The 22722-nt window shown below is 42.1% G+C and overlaps 3 protein-coding genes and 1 long non-coding RNA gene across 4 annotated transcripts in view; 3 read left to right on the top strand and 1 right to left on the bottom strand.

The window, feature by feature from the left end:
- Positions 1-8123: 8123 nt before the first annotated feature.
- Positions 8124-9494, top strand: LOC120321087. Its single transcript, XR_005560631.2, has 2 exons — positions 8124-8911; positions 8965-9494. It is a non-coding gene; the product is annotated as an uncharacterized LOC120321087 (long non-coding RNA).
- LOC6530990 (glutathione peroxidase homolog BsaA) lies at positions 9327-10052 on the bottom strand. The gene is made up of 2 exons (XM_002091792.4): positions 9812-10052; positions 9327-9755 (listed from the first exon to the last, which is right to left on the bottom strand). Exons 1-2 carry the CDS (start codon positions 10021-10023, stop codon positions 9386-9388), a joined length of 582 nt encoding a protein of 193 aa, XP_002091828.1. The 5' UTR covers positions 10024-10052; the 3' UTR covers positions 9327-9385.
- A 3548-nt stretch (positions 10053-13600) lies between these two features.
- Positions 13601-15275, top strand: LOC6530989. The gene is made up of 3 exons (XM_015196280.3): positions 13601-13728; positions 13845-13892; positions 13975-15275. Exons 2-3 carry the CDS (start codon positions 13868-13870, stop codon positions 15105-15107), a joined length of 1158 nt encoding a protein of 385 aa, XP_015051766.1. The 5' UTR covers positions 13601-13728; positions 13845-13867; the 3' UTR covers positions 15108-15275.
- A 6554-nt stretch (positions 15276-21829) lies between these two features.
- LOC6530987 (5-hydroxytryptamine receptor 2A) overlaps positions 21830-22722 on the top strand; it is a 56417-nt gene continuing 55524 nt past the window's right edge. The window contains exon 1 of the mRNA XM_015196281.2: positions 21830-22218. The gene's annotated coding sequence lies outside the window, so the exon portion shown is untranslated. The remainder of the gene's footprint in view (positions 22219-22722) is intronic.

The raw sequence follows: 22722 nt of genomic DNA, 5'->3' as shown, positions 1-22722 counted from the left end.
TAAGGACATAAGGCTCAGCTGGCAGCTTTGAGTAGTTGTTGTCCTTATCAACGGCGTCAACAAAAAAGTTTTTTTGGCAAGAACATCTCACAAGTGCCGGGACACACGTAGATACAAGTCCCCAAATGTGCCGCTCTGTGTGTTTTTGGATAACCTTTTGCTGCCGCTGGATTATGATGAGTTTTGCTCTCGACCCGGAATGCGGAAAAAAGAAAAGAAAAGTCCCGGACTAAGGCTGAACTCGTAAATACCTTCATTATCGTTAAATCATGCTGAGTGGGAAAGATGGGGCACGAAGTGGGTGCTGCTGGAGCAGGAGCAGGAGCAGGAGCCGGAATCCCTCAGCTCATGTCAGGCGTTGTCCTGGCCGTTGCCTTTTATTTGCCCTTTATGCCGTTTCCTTCAGTGCGGCGTGGCTTTGTGACTGGCTCATGTGGAGTTTTAAATAGATTTAAATGCGCATTTAAATGAAATAAATGAGCAACATTTCGACGCACTCAGCTTGAGATTTGCACAGGGCCAAAGTTGCTGAAAAATCAGTTACTTTGAAATACGGGCGTGGCCTCAACTGTGACCCACTGGTGGTCATACGATGAGAAAAGATTTGGCCTAATGTTTAAAGTTCAGCGAAGTTCGTACCTTATGCATCATAAACTGAAAAATTTTTACACAATTTAGAACTTATAAATGGAAGCTAGATATCCACAAGTAAAAAGATTATTGTAATCCACTTCAGAAAGTGAAATTTACTGCACATTTCAATACCAGCTGCAAATCGTTTCTAAATTATGTTTCACATGCTGAGTCCATTAAAGACGTAGACATTCTTATTCTAGGGAATAAATAAATGAGTTTAGAACTTTAAATACCTTAAATCACCAAAGTATCGACACGCCCACTGACTCCACATTTTTCCAACCAACACGTTTATTTATAATGACTGTAAGGAGCGAAACTTGAAAACTTGAAGCCATAAAAATGCAATTATATGGAAATTTATGATAAATTTCTTGCCTGTTAATTACAAAATATTCATAAATTATCCACTCAATTCTCCCACGAAATTCCCTAAAAGTATTTTATTTATTATTACCGGTGATGCATTGCCGCAGAAGAATGAGTATTTCAACAACGTCAGAGTTTCGGTGGTGGAAACAAATTCTAATTAAAAACTCAAAGTTGGTAAACTTTTTAGCCCAGGAATCTTTGCAACCGGCACCTGTTTAAGCTTGGCGTCAAAGCCGAAAAACTTAAGAGCTCAGAGCCCAGAGCTCAGAGTTGGCTGAATGTAAATATAATTGCCACTAAAGTCCAAACTAGTAAACTTTCTAATGCACAAAGTGTCGAAAAGTTCATTCATCACATAAACATGAATGCACAATGTGTGAGCCAGTGTGTGTTGTCGAATTAGTTATGCATTCATTTGCTTTTTATGAACTTTCCATAGGTTTCCGCCCTTCTGTGTTGGATGTCAAATGAGTTGAGAAAGGAAATCAAACCCTTTGAGGCAGTATTTCGAGTCAAGTGTCATGATCTCTGTTTGCAACTTATTCAAATACGTTTGTAAACAAGCAATTTACCAGGCACCAAGTCAAATATTCGTTCATCCGGAAGTGGTTGAAATACAGATCATCTTCATTAAATCCCGAGGTTTTTAATATACTACGATACATAGCTGTAAAATTTTCGAAATATATCTTTTTGACAATACCAGCTCATATTACTAAAGTAACTTCTTAATATCTAAACCTTGTTATAAGGTGAATTAATACATTTTAGAACCTGAGAAGCAAGCTTTTGTTTAAGTTTGTTGAAACAGTGCTTCTATCATAAATTTTATGACATTTAAAGCTGATTAATAACAGCGATGAAAAGTTGTTACTAAATATCCACAAAAATAAAGTTCCCAGCCGAAAAAAGTTTCCTTCTGCAATTAGGGGAATGTATGTTAATGAGGGGCGATGGAACTGCGGCAGAATTCGAGTAACAACTCGGCTAATTACAGTGAAAACTAACCACGAGTGGCTGCCTCGTTGGAGGCATTTCCCTTATGTGAGAAAAATTTAATTAAAAAATGCTCCTTCACATGTTGAATCGCCTACCAGTTGGCACTCAAAAAGTTTTCGAAAAGTTTGTCAATTTGCACTCGCCTTCTTGAGTCAACGGTACGTTTTTGTTTTTTAACTGCATTTAATTAGGATTACGAAAAAAAGAAGCAATTTCACTTAACATGACTGAGCTGTTGGACGGAGGAAAATAAATTTCTTGCATAAATTGGGATGCCAATTTGGTTGTGGAAAGAGATTAAACTCTGAACTGACCGTGTGTCAGTCTGGCTTTTCACCCCAAGTACCAATGCCGAAATAGCACCGATCGATTTCCGTTTAATATCCACAGCATGATATGCTACCATTTTGCCTGGGCTCACAAGTAAATACGCCAAATCATTGCGGCAATTTCGATGCGATGCTATTTCGATTCGATTCGATTCGATTGGATACGATACGATTCGATTCGGTTCCGTTTGGCACGTATTTAGAGCCTGGCCAATGGCCGAGCATAAAAATTATATTAAATTGGCATTAAAATCATGGCCTGGTCATGGCCGACAACAGCAACAACAGCAGCCACTTCAAATGCCCATTAAAATAATAACCAGACGGTCTGGGCTCCGATTCGGTTCGGATTGCGCCTTGGCAAAAGATCAAAGGGCTACTGACCACAATGTGCGCTTAAGCATGGCCAGCACGTGCTGCAATGAGTGGACATACTTATGCAAATAGTACGGACTGTCCTGTCGAGTGCCAAACAAGTTTCAGCCTGAAATTGCGATTCAATGATGGAGCTTAGAGTTTAGAGTTCGGTTCCATCGGGCATTAATGGCTGACAGGTTTCATTTACCGTCAACTACTCACGCAGTTAAGAAGTGCACTGAGAAACAGCAGGAACTAAAAATAAAGGTTTTTAATTAAATTTTAATTAAAATTGTCAGTTATATTTTGGGCACTATAGAAGAGTATTCATAGCAAGCTTTTTAAGTTGAAGATGTCGACATTGATTAAGAAAATACTGCAGCTGCATTTCAATTAAACCAAATTAAAGTTTCAGCCGCTTGAAAGGTTTTGCCACTTTACGTGGCCATAAATTATGCGTCCGAGTATCTGACAGCCAAACGCTGAAGTTGAAGTCAAAGTCAGAGCGAACTAAACGCGATTATCTTAATTTATGCAGGGTCCTGCGATTTGGGGGCTTGGGGCTGGTTAGGTTTACTTATGCGTATCCGATGCCTTGTGCAGGACTGGAAATAAATATAAATTGCAAAAACTGTCAAAGCCAAACACTTTGGCGGAGGCCAAGTCCAAGCTGGCCGAAAAGGGAATGCATTGGCCAGCAAATCCTTGCCAACTTCACATGTGTGTGTGTGTGTGAGTGAGTGTGTGTAAATGTGAGCTGGTAATCGTATGTGTTAGTGTTCGGGTGCGGTACAATAAAGACATTTTTATCGCTGCCGCATTTGACATTTGAAGTATGCGCTGCAAAATTTATTGTTGCTCCGTTGTTTCAATAAACAAGAGCAAGAGCTATAACGACTGGTATATAACAAAAGGCGAATAAAAACAGGCAACTGGCACCGGCTATAGAACCCGATTGGAATTTCAATTTAAGCTTTTATCTTTGGGCCAGGCCATGCGGTGTTCCATTGCTCCTTTGCTCCTTTGACATGCAAAGACAATCCGGAGCACACGTTGAATAGAGGTGAGGTTGAGTGCCATGCGAACCTGTTTGGAAAATAGTTGCGCACGAGGAGGCTGTCAATGATTGTTTAAGATTGCTGCCGTAATTGTATCGGTTGTTTGTAGCCTGGGGGAGGCTATGACTGCCGGCAATCAGCTTATACATATTGCATGGCCATCCTGCAATAAAACCATTCGCACACACTCACAAAACCAGGCAAAGCTGGCAACGGAGCGGGGATGCGTGTCCATCGGATGATGGCCTCACTGCTTATCCCCAGCACGTGCTCAGTGCACTCCTGGAACAATCGCACAACTGATGTGGAGGCACTGAAAGAATATATAGCCAACTTGAAATTTAAAATTGTAATATTTATATATGCAGGCCTAGAACATTTACAAACATATTAATCTATTTATTAGTCCATGTTATAAATTTATATATTTATAAAGTTTTTTTTGTGGTAATTTTTTCTCGCGATACGCTCTGTAGTTGCCACCTGCTGTTGGCCAAATCAACTCGCACACACACACACACACACACACCTCCTGCCTGCAGGAGCCTGCAACGTGACGTCAATGCGAATGCGCTTCAAAGTTGCTGCCGATGGTGCGTATACGCAATGCCGAAAAGCATCCGCTCGTTTGCCCGCCGGACGTTGGACATTGGACGATGGTTCTTTTACATAACAATGGCGTTTGCAGGGGCGCTAAGTGTGACAATAAATTGTCCTGTCAACTTGTATTTATCTATATCGTGACCATTTCCGTTGCCAGCGGCAAAAGTTTTGTTAGCCGCCACGAACAACAAGTGGCAAAAGGAGGCTCGCTTTATTACCTTGATTCAGTGGTGTCCTTCGGGTTCATTGTCTTTTCTTCCCTCTCTGCCTTTCACTCTCTCTCTCTTTTCCACTCTCTTTCCATTTTCCTGGCGAATTTCATTTTGCATGTGTGCGTGAATCCTTTTCGGGGATTCGGCCCGCTGTGCGAGTTCATATTAAATTCGTATGCCTCGCGTGTGCCGCGCAAACAAATACGAGCAAAAAAATATCAAAAAAAGGAGGAATGAGGCAGCCCGGCACAATGCAGCACCGTCTCTGGGGCATAATTTGCGTTTAATGAATTGTGCAAAAAGATTTTTATTCACTTAGCCACACACACACATCCATACACACTCGTATGTGACTGTAAGCCGCTTAGCGCCATTTTTGGTCTAGCAAATTGAAAAGCTGCATTACGACTGATGGCTCTTCTTCTTGTACGCTCAGTCGGGATTACTTTCCGATCAATTATTTAGTCATTAGTGCTACAATAACCTACCATATGTATACAAGTGAATATGTAGGAGTGTGCCACAATAACCTACTATACTCGTATGTAAAGAAGTGAATATTTAGGCGTGTGCGTGGGGGAATTTGCTTGATCGATGAATGTGGCCAAGACAGAACTGACTAATTAAGATAAATTAATGAGACGAAGTTTTCAATAGCAGTTTTGGGGCTTACGGTCAAGGCTGAGAATTAAAGCAACTTTAAGAAGGACACTTTCACACAAAACTCTGTCAGTTCATCATTTTGAGTGCTGGCACCGCGAAAGCGGCAAGAACAATGCTTAACACCACATCAAGTTAAGATGATAGCGCTCATGACAACAACACACGCGGCAAACTTTTCAAGATATACGAGTATACGAGTGTGTATACACACAAAGAGCCGGGGCCGAAAAACGAGAAAAACTGCCGGCTGTAATTTACACGCTTTTCCCGGTCGGAAGCCACCACCTCCACCCCACCACCCCGCCACTGTCCTCGATCAACGTCAGGCAAACGCTTTTCCTGATAGCGGACATTCTCCTCGAGCACTGCACACACTATGGCATGGCACACAAACGTACGCCTTTATCTCGACGACGTCGACGTCGAGATGCGTAAATGTGCGTGTGTCCCGCATTAAATGCGGTCTGCCTGGGCGATAAACTTTTGCAGCTGCTATATAGAGAAAGCCGTCTCGCAGTCCAACAATGCCCATCCCTCGAGCGCCCGCTTTTATTTGGCATTTTTTGGATTGCCGCCTTCCGTTTGGCTCAATCATTTTACGTCTCATAAAACATAAATAGCAATCGATTCGTGAATGTTGGCGGGGGTTGTCCCACCAAATCGACAGTCGGCAGCAGTCTGAAGTCCTTTGGAACCGTGGAACTCCATCTGACACTGTCATTGTTTCGTCGGCGACAATTTGAATTACCCGTAGCCAGGAGATAAAGCCAAAATCGGTGGCATGCCACTCGATGCCGGCATACTCTTTCCAGTTCGTTGGCAATTTAAACATTTATGAGACCACCAAATGCGATGAATTGCTCTCTGTTTACATTGCAAAGTAAACAAATGTTTCTGTATTCGTCAGCGTTTCTTTTAAATGTTTGCGAATTTTCGAATTTGTTGAATTTATACTTTTAACGAACGCGATCCCCTTGCTTTGTGTGTAAAAATGTTGCTGAATTTGTTCTTGTATTTGTTCATTGTTTTATATGGTACGTATGCAAATTTCTGCGATTTTATTTGCTTTTGTTATGTTTTAGTTCCTAGGGTTTACTTATTAATGCTTGGATAAATAAAGTAAAAATCTTAAAAATCTTTTGTTTTGAATTTTTTTAATTCTTGTATATTTGTAGCATGCACACACTTTGAACTTTTTAATACTATTGTTTTGGACTGGCATTGTGCCTATTTATTTATCGAACTGAAACACCTGGGCCATGTATCCTCGCCAAGGATAAAGGACATTCAAGGTCTATATGCTCATCGATTCCCAGTTGTTCCTGATGCTGCTGTTGTTATTGTTGTGTTTTGTTTTTTTTTTTTGGTTTTGCTGGTTGCTCTCCAGGGTAACATTTGGCGGTTACTTTGCCGCGGGCGGCCGAAGTCTATAATGCAGCATTATTTTATGTCGAGCCAAGCAATTTATTGAATTTTCCTCCTTCGTACGTTGAGCTTTTTTTTGTCTTTCGTTCGACTTCATCTCCAATTTTTGGTTTTGTTTTGTGTGTGTGTGTTTTTTTTTTGTGGGGCAAATGTGTTGAAGTATTTTATGGGTCTCTTTTGGGCAAATATCAATAAATTTTTAATATGATAAAGTGAGTCAAATGATGATTGAAATCGAGCTACGAATTCGCATTGCTTATCCAGATCAGGTCTTTTTGCCGGAGCGAACTCTGTTCATTTTGCAGTACTTTCACTGCACAAATTGAATTCAGTGCTCGGTTGGCTCTTTGCTATCCTTGTGGCCTTTGTGTCATTCTATCCTCGTCCTGAGAGTCCTTTTTTTTCGCCCGCTCTCTGCCATCTGCCATTTGCGATTTGCCATTTGCATGGCTAGCAAAAGCGATAAGAAAATTGCAATTCCCACTGCACGGACACATGTGACAAAAGGGCTTGGGAAATGGGGGCGTTGGAAAAGGGGGCGTGTTAAGCTGCTTAGCAGTGGCTGTGAATAAAAAAAAAGGAGAAATCGCCAAATTCAATTGACGCTACTCGAATCAAATCAAAGGCGAATCAATGCCAACTGCCACCAAATTTCGGAGATTTAAGTATGCAAATTTAAACGAAATATTTAGCCAGTATTAGGCAATGAATTAGCCAAAGAATTTTATGTCGGTGGGTAATTTCGGAATGAGTTAGGTTACACGTTTAATTGGCTAAAATTCAGCTTTATCTTCAACGCGGCCTCACTCACTCATACGCTTACATACATTTAATTACTACACCGTTGGCAATAATTTATAATACTAATTAAAATTTCGAACACGCATACACAGGCAGACACACAAACACATTCGCATAAATAATCACTGGAGAATGGAGAATGCGCCGCCGGCATTGAAAATTTTCATTTGCATGCAGACAACAATCTCGCACACAACCCAAAACGCTCTCACCAATACGCATGAAATTACGCCTCTGTGTGTGTATGTGTGTGTGTGTGCCGGTGTGTGCAACCTTTATCAATCAAATGTTAATTAAGTTTCAACTCAGGCAACCGAACAAATGCCAAACCAACTAACAAGCCAACTTTTTCGCCGAGGCTCTTCCACAGGAGCCACCGACGACGACGACGACGACAACGATTCTGTTGAAAAATTAAATTGGTTTGCTTTCGCAGGTTTAGTAAAGAAGAAGGAGGCCACCATGGCGTATGGGAAACAACTTTCCCCACCTTTTCATCCACCATTCCGCTCTTAACAAGCTATCACGCATACGACCTGGCAGCCGGCATATAAAATGCAAACGTAATGCGTTCATCAAAAAAAAAAATTACCCAACTGATGCTCCCTCTCCAATTAACGAAAAAACCAGATAAAAAAAACTAAATATAGAGTAAAGGGAAAAATACATTTATGCATGCGTAACCGGAAATGTAGGAGCTCCTCTCACTCCGCTCGTGATATTGTCTGACTTGTTTGTAATGGTTTTTTGGTTAACATGCGCCAGATTGATGAGTGGCCAAATTGTACACAGCCGCAAATTGTGGCAATTTCGGTTACTGTCAACGCTACACACACACACACACACACAAAGTCTGGGGGCTTTCTTGCACCAGCACAGGCAAACTCAAAGGACGAGACCCACACACACGTACAGCTGCAAAAGGCGTAAGCATGTGGCAAGTGTGCAGGCACGTTTTTATATTGCAGCAGCCAGCAGAGCGCTTGTTTGCATGCCAACAAGGAGTGGCTGCCGGAACAGAAGCCGCATCCGAATCCGAATCTAAATCAGAATCAGAATCAGGAACAGGAACAGCAAACAGGAGAGAAAGGCAGGTTGCAACAGAGACATCCACATCCAGACATCCACTCCAGTCGGAGTCAGGCTCTGTTGCGGTTGCAACAACTCGTTGGGGGCATTCCAGAAAGTTGTACTGGTCGGTGGGATTTCGAGCTTAGAGCTTGGACCAGCTGCATTCCATGCGAGTGCTTGGGCATCAGCACATTTTTGAGCATTTGAAGACAAACACAAACAGAAGCATTTTTGCCGGTTTTTTAATATTTGTGGTGAAACAAAGTCATAATTTAATTTGTTCCATAGCCGCACTAAAGAGTTAAAACTCAAACGAGAAAGCTCTTTTAATATAGGAAGGAATATAGAAGTACGAGGCTTGATGAAACCGTGAAACTTAAATAATGTATGTACATATGTACTTTGTTTAGTTAACACCATGTTGGTAGCCAATTGTAGTGTGTTGCTCTGTTCAAAGTTTCCAAGAAAGTATTGTGCGCGAGGTCGAATGGCATTCGATTGTGTCACACGGGGCGGATGCTTGACGTGACGTGCGCCAAGCTGGAACGGTAACTGCAATTTGATAAAGCAGAATGACAAGTGCAGCACAGCAAAAGGTCAGCATTCCAGCAAACAGCAAGCACCATCCCCCCGTGCTCCTATCTCTTATGTCCTGTATTCTCTCCACGCTGCCCATTTGCAACTGACAGAAGTCAGCGGGAAGGTGACAGGCGAAAACCAGGTAAGACCGTCAAAAAGAAATCGCTTGGCATGTGATGCCAACATCAGAAACAGTAATCCCCAATGATAAGGCGTCACGGTTGTCGCAGCTATGAAAGCCAGTGGGCAGAAACGCCCACGTTGCGTTATTTATTTGAACTCATCTGCCGAGCAGGAGCTCTATGTCATCGGTGAGGGCAACTGGTTCCAGTTCGGCGCCATATCTTTTGTAAATGTTTCCCCTTCGATCCACCAGAAACTTGACAAAATTCCACTCGATATCATGTTGATGGCGCGTTAGTAGCTTGTACAGCGGATCTGCCTGAGCTCCCTTCACATCTATCTTGGCGAAGAGCTGTCCTATGTTGGCTCCCTCCCTGCGCAGGTGATCCAACATCTCCTGGCCATCGGACTCGGGCATTTGAGCGCCAAATTGGTTACAGGGAAAGTTGAGAATTCTCAGACCGCGGTCCTCGTATTCCTCCAGTAAATATCGCAAACCGTTGTACTGTGTTGAAGTAAGTCCGCATCTGAATTAAAAGGTAGGTTAACTTCTTAAAGCATCGATATTGCAAATCGTTCTTACTTGGAGGCAATGTTGACGATGAGCATCACCTGGCCGGCGAATTTATCGAGTTGCACTGGTCTCCCAAAGGTATCGCGAACGGTGAGCGCATGTATCGTCAGTCGCCATCGCATATTCTGCAAATCCTGTTGCAATCTGCTGCGTGTTTGCAGTACTGCCACCAGGGCCACTGCAGCCATAAGGCCAGGGAAAATAGTTTCTTTATCGAACATCGTCTGGCGCACTAACTGAATTTGGGATGCCGAAGTGAAGCTGGGAAAATGCCTTAAGTGAAAATCGATTCGAGAGGCTAATTGTGCGTGAAGCGACTGTTAAAAATCGCATTTAAATGTGCGGCCCTTTCGTTTTGGCACAGACACTCACACACGCATAGAGTTGCCCCAAAAAAGTGGCAGCTAAAATTGAATTTGGCCAAAAAGAGCTAAAGTTGCATATGCTGACCCACGAAGCGAGTTGCACGTTAACTTAATTTTAAACTTTTTCTAGCCTCTGCTGGCCACACGAAATGAGAGCAGAAGTCACACAAACACACGCACACAGTGGCACACTGAAAACAACAACAACGAAAAGTTGAACAATCGTAACGAAATAATTGAATTTTTATTTCCGTTTTATGTGTTTACTTCCGCTTCATGGACGCGGCACCATTTTCTCCAGCTTTTCCCTTTACCCAGCCCATATGTGTTTGTCTGTATGTGTGTGTTTATGTATATGTGTATGTGTGTGTGTGGGCTTGGTGTTTTCGGCCTATTTGTATACAAAAGGCAGTCAATTTCTGCCAGCTTGAGGAAACTTTTTAAGTCAATTGTCAAAAAGTTTTTAACATCTTTTCTCCTCGGTCACGCCCCACTTTTGTGGGCTTTTGTATGGCTCTGTTTCTGTTTCATTTTCGCTGCCAAAATTGAAATATAATTCGGTAAAGTTGCGCCTCTTTTCGGTTCGGCTTTTCCACTTAGACGACGTTTGAATTTGGGCCATAAATCAATGCCAGGCGAAAGGCGTTCGACTGAAATTGATTTCGAATGCGGAAGTGGGCGTCACTCCTTTCGGCCGTCTGTCAAGCTTCTGCACTAAAAACAGGTTGAAGTGCCAGTGCATTTCATAGTTTGATTGCAAATCGCTGCCAGATTGTTTTCGACATGGGAACACACCATAATTTGAGAACTATGTGTTGACACAACTTCTTTATAAGCTTAAAAAGCAGAATTGTTCATTTTAAGGAATTGTTTCTACTCAGAAAAATAGAACCCACTAAAGTCGCAGAAGAAATCACCTTCAATACAACACAGCTGAAATTGTGATTATCATAAAATCAGCATAGAATGATTGCCAACCGGTTTTATAGCAATAACCAGCGATTATGCTAAAAGACATTCCACGTCAGACTCGAAGTCAAATCCAACGAGTATCCAAGATGATCAACTATAGCGGTTTTGCATATTTGATGCACTTGGCATAAACTTAATAAACTTTGCCCCCAGTTACAGGTTATAAACCCGGCGCACCAAAAACTCGTAAAGATGGCAGCGCGTTAAAGTCACTGAGCCACAACTCGTTGTTTTATGACCATCTCGATGAAATTGCCGCTACCCCCCAGTTTGCCATTTCCATCTGGTTTTGTCTAAGCATCTGCCATCATTCTGGCTTTTGTTGCACCATTTTTCACTATTAACACTAGCCATAAAAGTAGCGTTTGGGCCAATAAAACTTTTGACATGTGGAGCCGGGCAGGGATTCCTTAAGTTTTCTTTCTTTTTTTTCGTGCCCCCAGCCAGAACAGGTGTTACCGTCATCCTTTTGCACCTGGGCTTCTCCGGTTGCTGCGCTGCTGGTCCTGCATCTCCACTTGTCATTTGCCACTGTAGCCCCAGCTACTTGCTACTTGCCACTTGCCACTTGCGCATTTAATTAAGTTTACGCCGCGCTGCACACGCAAAAGGACGAAGGACGTTATTAATTAAATTCCTTTATACACAGGTTAAGCCAGCCAGCCAACCAGCCACTCCCCCATCCCCTGCGTCACCTTCCCTGCCTTTGTGTGTCAACAATTGGAATATTAACGAGGCAACTAATGAAAGTTTACAAAGTCCGGGTGTTTTTCCGGCGAAACAAATCGAAAGGGAAACATTTAATAAAAGTCGCTCTCACCGATTTTCCGTCCGAAGATCAAAGCAACTGCTAGAGCAGATATCCCCCGTCCAGCACCACTTGACCCACCCGGCGTATGCGTGATTTTCGCTACCAATTATAGTGGATCGCCTTGGGAGCCTTTTGGAGTTTGGAGTGCCTGCGCGCAAATCCCGCCGCGTTGATGCACTGCGGCAAAGGTTTCGGACCCCTCATAAGCCACGACCTTAACTGACTCACACATCAAAGCAAGAGCACGCACACCCACTTACACACACACACACAGGCTTATAAGCCCCAGACACGCAGACATATGCAAAAAGGATATGTATTAACTGTACGCATTTAAGCCGCTTGTCGAACGCGCACAAATCCAGAAGGGGAAAATCGACTTTTATTCAATACACTCGAAAAATCAACATTGCCCGATCAAAATACAAAAAAAACCAAGAAGATGAAAACGAGACAGTAGGATGGAGCGGGAAAACCGGGAGCGGGATTTTTGGGTGGCTACAATATGCGAGAATAAATGTGCAAATCCGCAATGCAGCAACAGCTGCTGCTCAGCCACGCCCCCAAAGCCCAACGCCCTCGCCGCCCTTCAACTGCACTCGTTTGGCATTTACATTTAAGCTGATAAGGAAGAGTGCCTGCTCCTCGGGCTCCCTTGGCTTACCGTCTCCCCCCCGCCCCACGAAAATCCACCTGAGCGCCAAGTCGCCTCAAAGCGCACTAATACACACACTCACTGACACACACACACTCACATATCGAAGACGGCGATGAGAATTGTTTGTTGAAAATGTCGCCAGTTTATGAAATCGCGTGAGTTGGCAGCGAGGAATTCACATTTGACGCACGCACTTTACATTATTAATGCCTAAAGCCGAAGGCGGCAGAAACAAGTTCAAGTTGTAGGCCAAAAGCACGCAAATCGACTGAGAGATACCCTTTAGAAAGCCAAATTCAGTTTGCCATATAATAGTTATACATGCTATTTTTTTAAAGAACTGCGAAAATACATGTCATTAAAATTTGTTTATTTTATTAGTCATAACTTTCTTTGGAATCTTAGTCTATTCAATCCAAGACATTTGTCTAAGATCTTAAGTTCACATCTCGGATAATTCCTATATACCCCTTATATGAAAAATTAGACCGACTTAGTGAGTAGTGCTGTGTGCGTGCTTGTGTGCGTAGAGAAGCATCGGTGTTTTGGAAAATGCTCATGCCATTTCGCAAATGTATCGCATATCCGTTTGGGTGTTTGCACTTTTACGCTTCGCTGAGAATTTTCCAATTTTTGCTGCTAATATTTATTAATCAAGTAATAGCTACTCACACACTGGCACACACACAACGTGTTTGAACACTTGAGCTTGTGCCTGTGTGTGCGTGCGAGTGTGAGGGCGCTTGATTTTTGCACGAAAAATTGATTGGAAATTTATAAGCTAAACTTTTTCCACTGTTTGTTTGCTTTTGTTTGCGGCCCACGAAACAAACTTTTTTGGTGTGCGCGGTTGTGTTTTTGTTTTTTGTTTTTGTACCATTGCTGCCATTTGCAGCACTTGAAAAGGTCGCCACAAATGGAAGTGTGTGTGTGGTGTGTGTGTGTGGAAAATCCCCATCAGAAAAAATATTGAAATTCGATTTTTTTCGTGCTCCCAGTAACCTTTTACCAGGTCCCCAGCTGTCTGTCAAAGCCTCGCCATGAGGCAGGAAGCATTTCGAATCATTTTCAGTACAAACTTTGTGTCGAGCACACCTAGAACCCACTCCAATCAAATAAAGTAAGTTCAAATTGTAACTATTCCCGTGGCAAAAAAAATCTCCGATAAATATTCAAGCCAGTACATATTTGTGGTCATTTTTCGGTTAACTTATTCAACTCAACTGTCTTTCACAGCGCTGCCTATCACGCTCTACAAGATGAACTATCTGCTGATCCTTGGCTGTAAGTATATGGTAGTAATCATAAATATATATATATTTATATTAATTAATTGGCAAACCCATTTATTAATATTTTGTTTAAGGTGCCATCTTGATGATGCGGCCGATGTACGGTGACTGCCTGCGCATGAAGCGTTCTCGAGGCGATACTGCAAGTGATTATAATGAAACCACTGCAACGGACAATGGTGCTTCACTGAGCGGAAAGGCTACCGTGCTGACCAATGGCAGCATTACCACGGCTAACATGTTTGCAGCCACATCTCCGAAGCAGAAGAATTCCACTGAACCTGTGCGCACTACGAGAGTTCGTGGGAAAACCAGCACCAGCTCCACAACCACCACCGCATTATCATCCTCACTTGCAGCTGTGGCATCCACATCCTCGCCTCCGGATGCCGGAAAATTCCAGCTGGTCGAGGATCTAATGGGACTGCGCCGTCCCAAGAGGCGTTTGGGTAGCCTGATGGACGATAGTCTGCAGCCACGACAATTGCGCCACAAGCGTCGCCAGGCGGGAGAAGCTGCTGTGGTGGCCACCTCACTGCCGCCCAACTTGAATCCGAATCCTAATCCCAATCCCAATCCCAATCCCAATCCCTATGTGTACTACAACAAGATGATTTCGCCCGATGGCAAGCACGAGGTAAAGGAGTTTGAGCTGCTATCGCCCAACATGATGATTGAGAGTGTGCAGCAGGAGCTGAACTACGGCCCCGAAGTTCTGCCACCGGAATTGGCCGAAGTGCTGCTGCTGAATGCAGCCGAGAACACTCCACGCGGACTCCATAATGCAGCGCCACTGAAGCACCATCGCAAGCACAAATCCTCGCCGGCTTTGCCACCGATGCTCTATATGCTGCAACAGCTGTTGCAGCCATCCTTTGAGGCGAATCTGTTAGTGGAACCACCAAAGGAGCCGCAGCGTCGCGTTAGTTCGCCCCTCTATCAATTCCTTGATGGCGCCATGGATCTGGCTTTGCGCAACAGTCCCGATGTCATCGATCACCTGCTGGGAGATCATCTGGAGATGGAGAGAATGAAGGGTCTCAAGGATAAGGCACTAGCGAAAAAGGCCAAGAAGGAGGCACAGAAGTTGGAACCCAAGGAGGAGCTCATCGTCAGCTGTCCCATCCACCACGAGCACCATGCCAATCGGAATGGCGACGTGGTCGAGGATGATGTCGTTCTGGTTAACGAGTGCCATCTGGTCTAAATTTTTTAAAAAACAAAAAAAAGGCAGCTATGACAATATTTCTTAAAAATTTTAGGTTTTGTTTTTCAGTATTGGTTTTTTTTTGTTGGTGCAACGAAGATGTCTACACTGTTTATATTTGTTTATATTTATACACAAAAACGGGCAATAAAAACTAAATACACATCATAAATAATATTTCAATGGGGGTGTATAAAAAATATGGCCTTGTTGGTAAAAATCCAGCTGAAAAGCTGCATCCAAGTCCTTCGGGAATGCCATCAGCACGCAGAATGGCCATTGTTTCACCCGTAACAAATATCCAACTTTCGCTCCAATCGACACCCGATCCCCTGGGTGGCTTTCTCCTTGAAGTTCTCCTTCGTTTTCATTAACAAAATCGATTTCCTACCTTGAAATGTCCTGAGGAGGGGAGGTGGCTGGGCGGGAAAATTGATATGCCGAGTGCGACAGTGCAGCCAAACGAGCAAACAAATCTAACATACAAGCCCTTGACTGCGGATGAGTATATATCCTCCATTTATTGCTATATGTGTGGGGGCGGAATGGGGTTTAGTGAGTGTGGAGCCGAAAGGCAAAAGTTTTGCCGGCTGCCACTGCTAAATGCTGCTAATTTCGTATACAATAAAACTAATGTAAATTGCCACTTGACGTTCACTGGGCGTGTAAGTGTGTGCCATAGTATGTGCTAGTGTACTGGGTGCACATACATAGACATTAAATGGGGCACATAATGTGCCGGAGAAATCAGGAATCGAGAATCAGGAATCAGTACTAAGGACGCAGGACGCAGGACACCAGGGAAAGGCAAGCCAGTGAAATAGCGAGTGTCATGGGTGCCTGGCCATCAGCATAAATACAAATTTGCTTCACAAATCCATGTACGTATATAATCTATATAACCTGCACTAGATGCCAGTACATCTACATGTGCCAAGCGGAAAAGTGCAACGCAGCATTCGTAAAATTGCGTAGCTCCTTCGACTTCAAGATACATTTAAAAAAAATAAAGAAGAAAGGAGTAAGATTGCACGATAAATATAAATGAGTTAAGGTATGAAGATTTGTTTTAATACAAATATAAATAATGTTTGATACTATTAAAGAGCGAAAAGGGAGGAAACTCTAGTTTATTTTCAGCACAGCACACTCCATTTCGAGTCCATGATATTCAACCTCTTCCATAGCCATATATTCCATTTAATCTGATCAGGTAAGCATTATTTTTCACTGTGCACTCAGTGGCACTGCCAATGTCCCTGGGGTGTTAACTGGACTGTAAATGCGAATGTATGTGCAATTCCCGCTGCTAAGTGACCAGGCCCCTCCAACATAAACCCTCGCACACATATATTTATTTACAAGTGTAAATAATAAATGCTTGCAACAGCCATTCCACATTCCCCATTTCACTCAACTCCAAGGTCCTGTCAGCACTGCAAGTGCATTAACTTTTGCCACACTTTCGTCCCCAATGCCATTTGAACGCTTTAAGTTGACATCTGCGTAAAAGGCTTTAAGATGCGTGCAATATATAAAATATAAATTTCGAGGAAAGGCAGGCGGCGACCACTTTCGCTAATCTCTTTGCGTTTGAAATTTATGGCTTCATTATGAGGATGACAAAGACGAGCGTTGCCAGGACATTGCCAGGACTCTTCTGTCAGTCACTCGCTCTGTCTGGCTGACTGTCTGTCTGTTTGGCTGTCGGTCTGAATTTTATGCGAATCTTTTGGTGCCTTTGTTGTTAATGTTATGGTTGTCATTTGGAAGCTTGTAATTACGTTAGCCACAAGTTGTTGCCAAAAGTTGTAATCTAGATTTCATAGTCAAAAGGCGACAGGCAACAACATAAAATTCAATTGAACTGTTGAGTCAGCAAAAGTCAAATGAATGGCATAGTGTCTTTAAAATACCATTAAAGTCATGGCTCAAGTATCAGCAATCTGCTTAAAAGATACATATACATTTTTTGTACAACGAAGGCGAAACTTTTCGCAAATATCCAGCAAATAAATTGGTGAATATAAATTGCAAAATCAGTTTTGCTGCTTTTAAGCTCACTCTGGCATTATCAATTTTAATCGAAAAGTGTTTTACTTAACTAGTTTGGCGTTTTTAAACTGGTTTGATGGTAACTCTATAACCATAATTTGTATGCTAATAAATACAGCATTGCTGTTAGGTAAAATCGTTTTGGAAATAGTTAAATCTGGATGCAAGTGAAATACGAAATACATTTCAAATTGTTTTTATTGAAAATAAGTATGTTAAATGGCTGTACAGTTTGATGTTTGTGTAAATTTATTTGGAAATTTAATATGAACATCATTCTAATTGATTCAAATAAAGTTTGTGCTGTCTTTCTGTTTGTCTATATATCTCAACAAACTATTCAAGTAATTGTTTCGTTTTTAACGTATATGTGAAGTGTATGGTAGTTTATGTACACGTTGTTAATATGCAATACCTTACTCAATTCATTGAAAATAAATTAATAAACCTATTAACCGATTTGCTTTGCGTTAAAGTCAAGCGTTGAACTTTGCAGCGCGGCTCAAAATAGCGGTTATTTTATTTTCGCCCGATTGCCTTTTGCGGCTATCATACATGGCGTATGCGACATGTGACAACAGAATTATGCAAATTTCAGTGTCACCTTCAATTGCATACCAACCGCACGCATACCGCAAAAAACACATGGGCGAAAGGATACAAAGCCAACTGACAGGAAAAATGGGGGAAAAAATGTTGATTATTTCGCTTGACGAAGGATTGTCGATAAAATGCCGAGCGCTGCAGTATGCAGACGATTCGCAATGAAAATGCTGTGAAAATCAATAAACAAATAATCGACGGCGCCTACAAGTGAGAGCATACATCAAATCGGCTTAAATGCAAGAAAACTCTGTTTAAATTGTCAACAACAGCAAAGTTATGGCTAAAAGGGGGGAAAGGTGTGTGAGGTGGCGTGGAAGTATCCTTTAAAGTGCCTTTGGTCCTGTGGTGTGTGTAATTGGGTCGTGTTGTTGCTATTGTTTGCTCCTTGCCTAAGTCAAATTTATTTCAACGCACTTGCAAGTAAAACCGCAAAAACAGAGAATAGTTGTATGTATGTATGTGCCTCCTTCTTCTTGTTGCATGCAACTTTTACAAGTGAAAACTTTGCTGTCAGGGATACTTTATGTGCAAATTTTTGGTTTGGCAAGATACACACAGCTCCCACAGTTCCCACAGCGACACTAACACCCGCACCCTACACACTCACTCTGCAACATGGTCAGCAATTTTGCTTGTTGCCATTGTCAGCTGACAAGTCATTTGCATGCACACGCAGCAGTCGAACCAACACTCTTGCAACACAGCCATTGCAAACGAAACAAAATAAGCAAAAAAATCCAAAAAAAAAAGTAAAAAGACAAACAAATACGACCAGCAGCACACACACAAAAAATGCCTTCAACTTGAGGCAACAACTCGAAGTGCCACTACAACAAATTGGCCACTCCCTGTTAGCATATAAATCACATTGTAAAAGACAAATTGAAAGATGTTGCTGCGGGCTGCTGTCGTTGCCCCAATCCCATGCAATTAACATGCGCACACAAAATGCATTTAAAGGTCTATGCCGAATTCCCAGCCCATCCAACCAACCCACTCTGCAACAGCACACATGGACACTGGAAAAAACACTGGGGAGAGAAATAGTTTTCTAAAAGTATTAGTAATACTACCAATTATTTGTATTTTATTCGGGAAATATTAGCTACCATATGGGTGTTCTCACATAATATAAAATAACTCACAGTGATACCAACGGATAAATTGCACTTCTTATTATGTCTCATATTTTACAACTTTCCACAGACAGACAAATTTCTATTTCAAAGCGGCATTAAAAGCTCTACACTTAGGTACGAAATAATTGGCTCCATAACTTTTGACTAATCTAAAATTTAGATTTATGAGACGGTGCATATCGTCCAGAGCTGGGAAACTTCCGATTCCAACACTTTAAAGCGAGTTAACCAACTGCCTTACTTGCTAATAGATAATGAAAATGGTGCATCAAGCCACTTTCAACTAGTTGCCTCAGCCATAAAGTTAATCTGGCCCCGCCCAATGAACTACCCAGCCTGGCACTCAACTGACCCCCATTTGCCCCTTTTCTTCGGCCCCCAGTGAGAGCAACAATTAAATGTCAAGTCTGCTGATTAATCCTAATGCCAGGATGGAAGGCAGAGGCTGAGGCTGAAGCTGAGGCTGTGGGGACTGAGCAGACTGAGGGCTCTGCCAGATGACCACAGTGTTGTCAAGCCGACGCTGTCTCCGTGGAAATTCAATTTTCCAGGGCAATTACGATGCACAGTGGCTAATGCCTACGAGATACACAAGCCACCAACAAGTAACAAGCTCTACCAACGCATGCATATGGAATGAATCATAGTTGATGGCTATGCTCGGCAATTTGAATTGAGGAAAACTCTCACGATTTGCATGCATAAACAAGGATCATCAATGTGGATTGGCTAACTCCTAAGCATTATTTACTGTACCCAACAGAAACTCTGGAGACAATAATGCCATCGACTGGCTTACTTTTCTTTCCCTCCCCCATCACATTCACAACTCAATTTCAGTGGCGGGCGGACAATGGCAGAACATTTAAATGCGGACAAAGTAAGGATGTCTTTAAGCTGCAGATAAGTGGTATCTTTATTGTTTATTAGAAATGATTATTATTAATATTCGCACAATGAGATTTTATGATTCAAAGTGGTCGTTCACACTAATATTCCATTTGCCACGTTCCTACTGAACTTTCTCGCAGGTGCTTTTTCCCGGATCGAGATTAAGACATTGTCGCCACGGACTTTCACGCCACTCCCTCGCTTTAAAGGGGAAAAAGCTCTCTGTTCTTCCCGATTCTTGCCAAACTCAATAAGATAGTAAGTCAAGTGTTGTATCCAGGACAACGCTTAAGTCATGTTGCCCACTCCATTTACGATAACCATGTTTCTTAGACCCACCGAATGACCGCAGGCAGATTGAGAAAGTTGGCTGACAACTTTTAAGCCATTTTTTCGCTTTTATTTTATGTGTGCGCTAAGTGCATTTTAATTTGTCACTCATAAAGACGGCCAACGTTTTTCCCGTGCATATTTTCCGCACAGCTTCAGCTTTTCCGTCGCAGCTGCAAATTACAACAAATTACATTTTCGCAACCTGCTCTTTGGCCTCGTCGGTTGCGAGGCAGGTGATTATGCATTTTTCAATGGTCAGCTTCCATCAACGGACCTCCGTCTCTTTCGTTGCGTTTTTTTCGCCCAGCCTGCCGTCTCTCTTCATTCATGTCAAAGCCTTTTTAATGGCCAATGATCCGGCGTGAAATCGGTTGGGCAAAAGCAGATATTGAACACATGAAAAGCGGCAAATAAATTCATTATTTGCTTTGGCTCTCGATTTATTATTGGATCTGCCAGCGCTGAAATTTTGATTACATTTTCGTTTTTTCTTGTTTTTTTTTTTCTGTTTTTTTTTTTGGTTTTTGTATATTTCTATTTTGCAACTTCTGTTTGCGATTCTGACAGCTTGGCCATAATTGATTAATCATCAACGACGAACAGAGAGCACGCTCTCGAAAAATAAAAACTATTTTATTTTCCTTCTCGCCTTGAATATTTTGGCCAGCACAGTGGGCGGTGAAGAGCAAGGAAATGCCAAATAAACGAAGCGTAAGATAAAAGCGAAAATGGGAAATGCATAATTATGAATAAGTTATTGGCCATTAGCTCACGGGAAAAGCGAGAGGAAAAAACTGGAGAGCTCGAGCAACCGAAAACGGAAGTGAAATACAGTGCCAAAGTCTGTGAGTGGCGTTGAACTTAATTAGACAGTGGGTATTTAAAATTCACTAGCTTGCGGGGAAATCATTTAACCAAATAGACAATTTCAGTTTATTTATTCCAACTGCTTTTTTACTGTCTGCTAACATACATTATTTATGGCTCGCTTGGGCTTCAAATTTGGATCGCTTTGGTGTTTTGTTGTAGTTTACATATATTTTCAACATATGTCACATTGAATTATAGACATAAGCACGAATTTTGCATGTAAATTGAAATGTTATAACAGACTGAAGAAAAACATTAGAAATTTCGTTTTAGGGTATAATAAAAATAATAAAAAAAAATGTTTAAATTTTAGTCAGAGCTCAAAGTATATTGAGTATTCTTTAGATGCTTTATAGTTTAGGCTTGCTGAGTTTGGTAGGAATCGTAACCAAGTAACCGATTTTCTGGTAACCGAATCTGGCAGCAGATTCTTTCTGAATTACCAATCTAACATATAAATGTGCTGCATTTCGTACGCACTAAAATGGCGGATGGAGTGAAGGGGGGTCGAAAGTACCTGTCGCTGGATACATGGCCAAAAGCGCCTATCAGTTGGCCGCCGAGCCTATCCCAACAACTGATAAGGCGGCTAAGAGAGAGCGGGAGACTTACGAGTGGCAGAGCGAAAGTCTCCACTCGGCTAAGAGAGCGCTCGAACGGGACTTCGTGTTGGCCGGGAAGCAACGAGGACGCCGTCGGGCGCTCCTGCTGCCATGGCCGTGACGTAGTCGCTGCCGCTGCAGCCGCCGCTGCCGCAGTCGCAGTCGCTGCCAGCGGCGGCAGCGGACGCTTGCTGCTGATAAACAGTTTTCGTTTATCATCAGTTTGTCGATGGCACAGCGCGCAACTGGACGTACATTCGCATCTTGGCAATGGCATCAGCTCACTGGCCGAGCGACTGACTCGCGTTTGCCACTTCTGCCCATTTTGGCCCGCCTGTGTGTATGTGTGTTGGCCCAATCAGTAATCAGTGTCCGTGTGCGGCGGTAGTGGTGTCCCTGCGTGCGGTTGTGTATGTGCTTGTGTGTGTTGGCCAACTTTAAACGCTCTTATCAGCGCGCGTGTGAAGCATGAGCTTGGTGCAAACAAAGTTTTGGCGGCATTTTCAATTAATGACAATGCCAATGCCAGCAAAAGCCAGCGAGAAATTCACAAAAATGTCCAGAGAATAAAAAAAAAACTTGATTTCAACTCGATAAAAGAACTTTTTAAAATACGTAAGTAGTTAAAAATGTTTAAAAAATTAATAATCAACATTCAATACCTTACTTAAAATGCTATATAAAGAAAATAGGAGGGCACGATTTATAAAACAATTTTTACATATGTGATGCGCTCAAGTGTCCAAAATGAAAAATGTGAAAAGTTGGCAAAGTAATTGTGTTGGGCATGCAAATTATAGGCTTAATTAGATGAAAACTAATTTCATGGCAGTGTTTAATTTGTCGGAATAAAATGCAGCGCAGCTTGTAGTTATTTTAGATAATAAATAAGTAAAAAAAATTAAAGTAAAACATTGTACTGACAATTAAATATAAGCAGCTAGCAGCTTAGTGTGCATCAAGCTTTTTAAACATAAAAAAAGTAAAATAATTTGTTGGCTGCAAGTTTGTCCAGAAAATTACGAAAGAGCGTTGAAAGTTTCCTTCTTTAATATGCAAATTAAAAGTTCAAGGAGTTGTCAAAGTTGTTTTCACGTAATGAAGCTAGCAAACTTTAAG

The sequence above is a fragment of the Drosophila yakuba genome, chromosome 2R (assembly GCF_016746365.2).
Source record: "Drosophila yakuba strain Tai18E2 chromosome 2R, Prin_Dyak_Tai18E2_2.1, whole genome shotgun sequence".
Classification (NCBI taxonomy): Eukaryota; Metazoa; Arthropoda; class Insecta; order Diptera; family Drosophilidae; genus Drosophila; species Drosophila yakuba.
The sequence above is the reverse complement of the archived record's forward strand: the minus strand, read 5'-3'. Positions and strand labels throughout refer to the sequence as shown.

Coding starts and splice junctions, on each gene's coding strand:
- LOC6530990 (XM_002091792.4), bottom strand. CDS start 10,023: ATGTTCGATAAAGAAACTATTTTCCCTGGCCTTATGGCTGCAGTGGCC. Junction 9,756..9,811: donor ATCGTCAACATTGCCTCCAA/GTAAGAACGATT, acceptor CTTTTAATTCAG/ATGCGGACTTACTTCAACAC.
- LOC6530989 (XM_015196280.3), top strand. CDS start 13,868: ATGAACTATCTGCTGATCCTTGGCT. Junction 13,893..13,974: donor CTATCTGCTGATCCTTGGCT/GTAAGTATATGG, acceptor ATTTTGTTTAAG/GTGCCATCTTGATGATGCGG.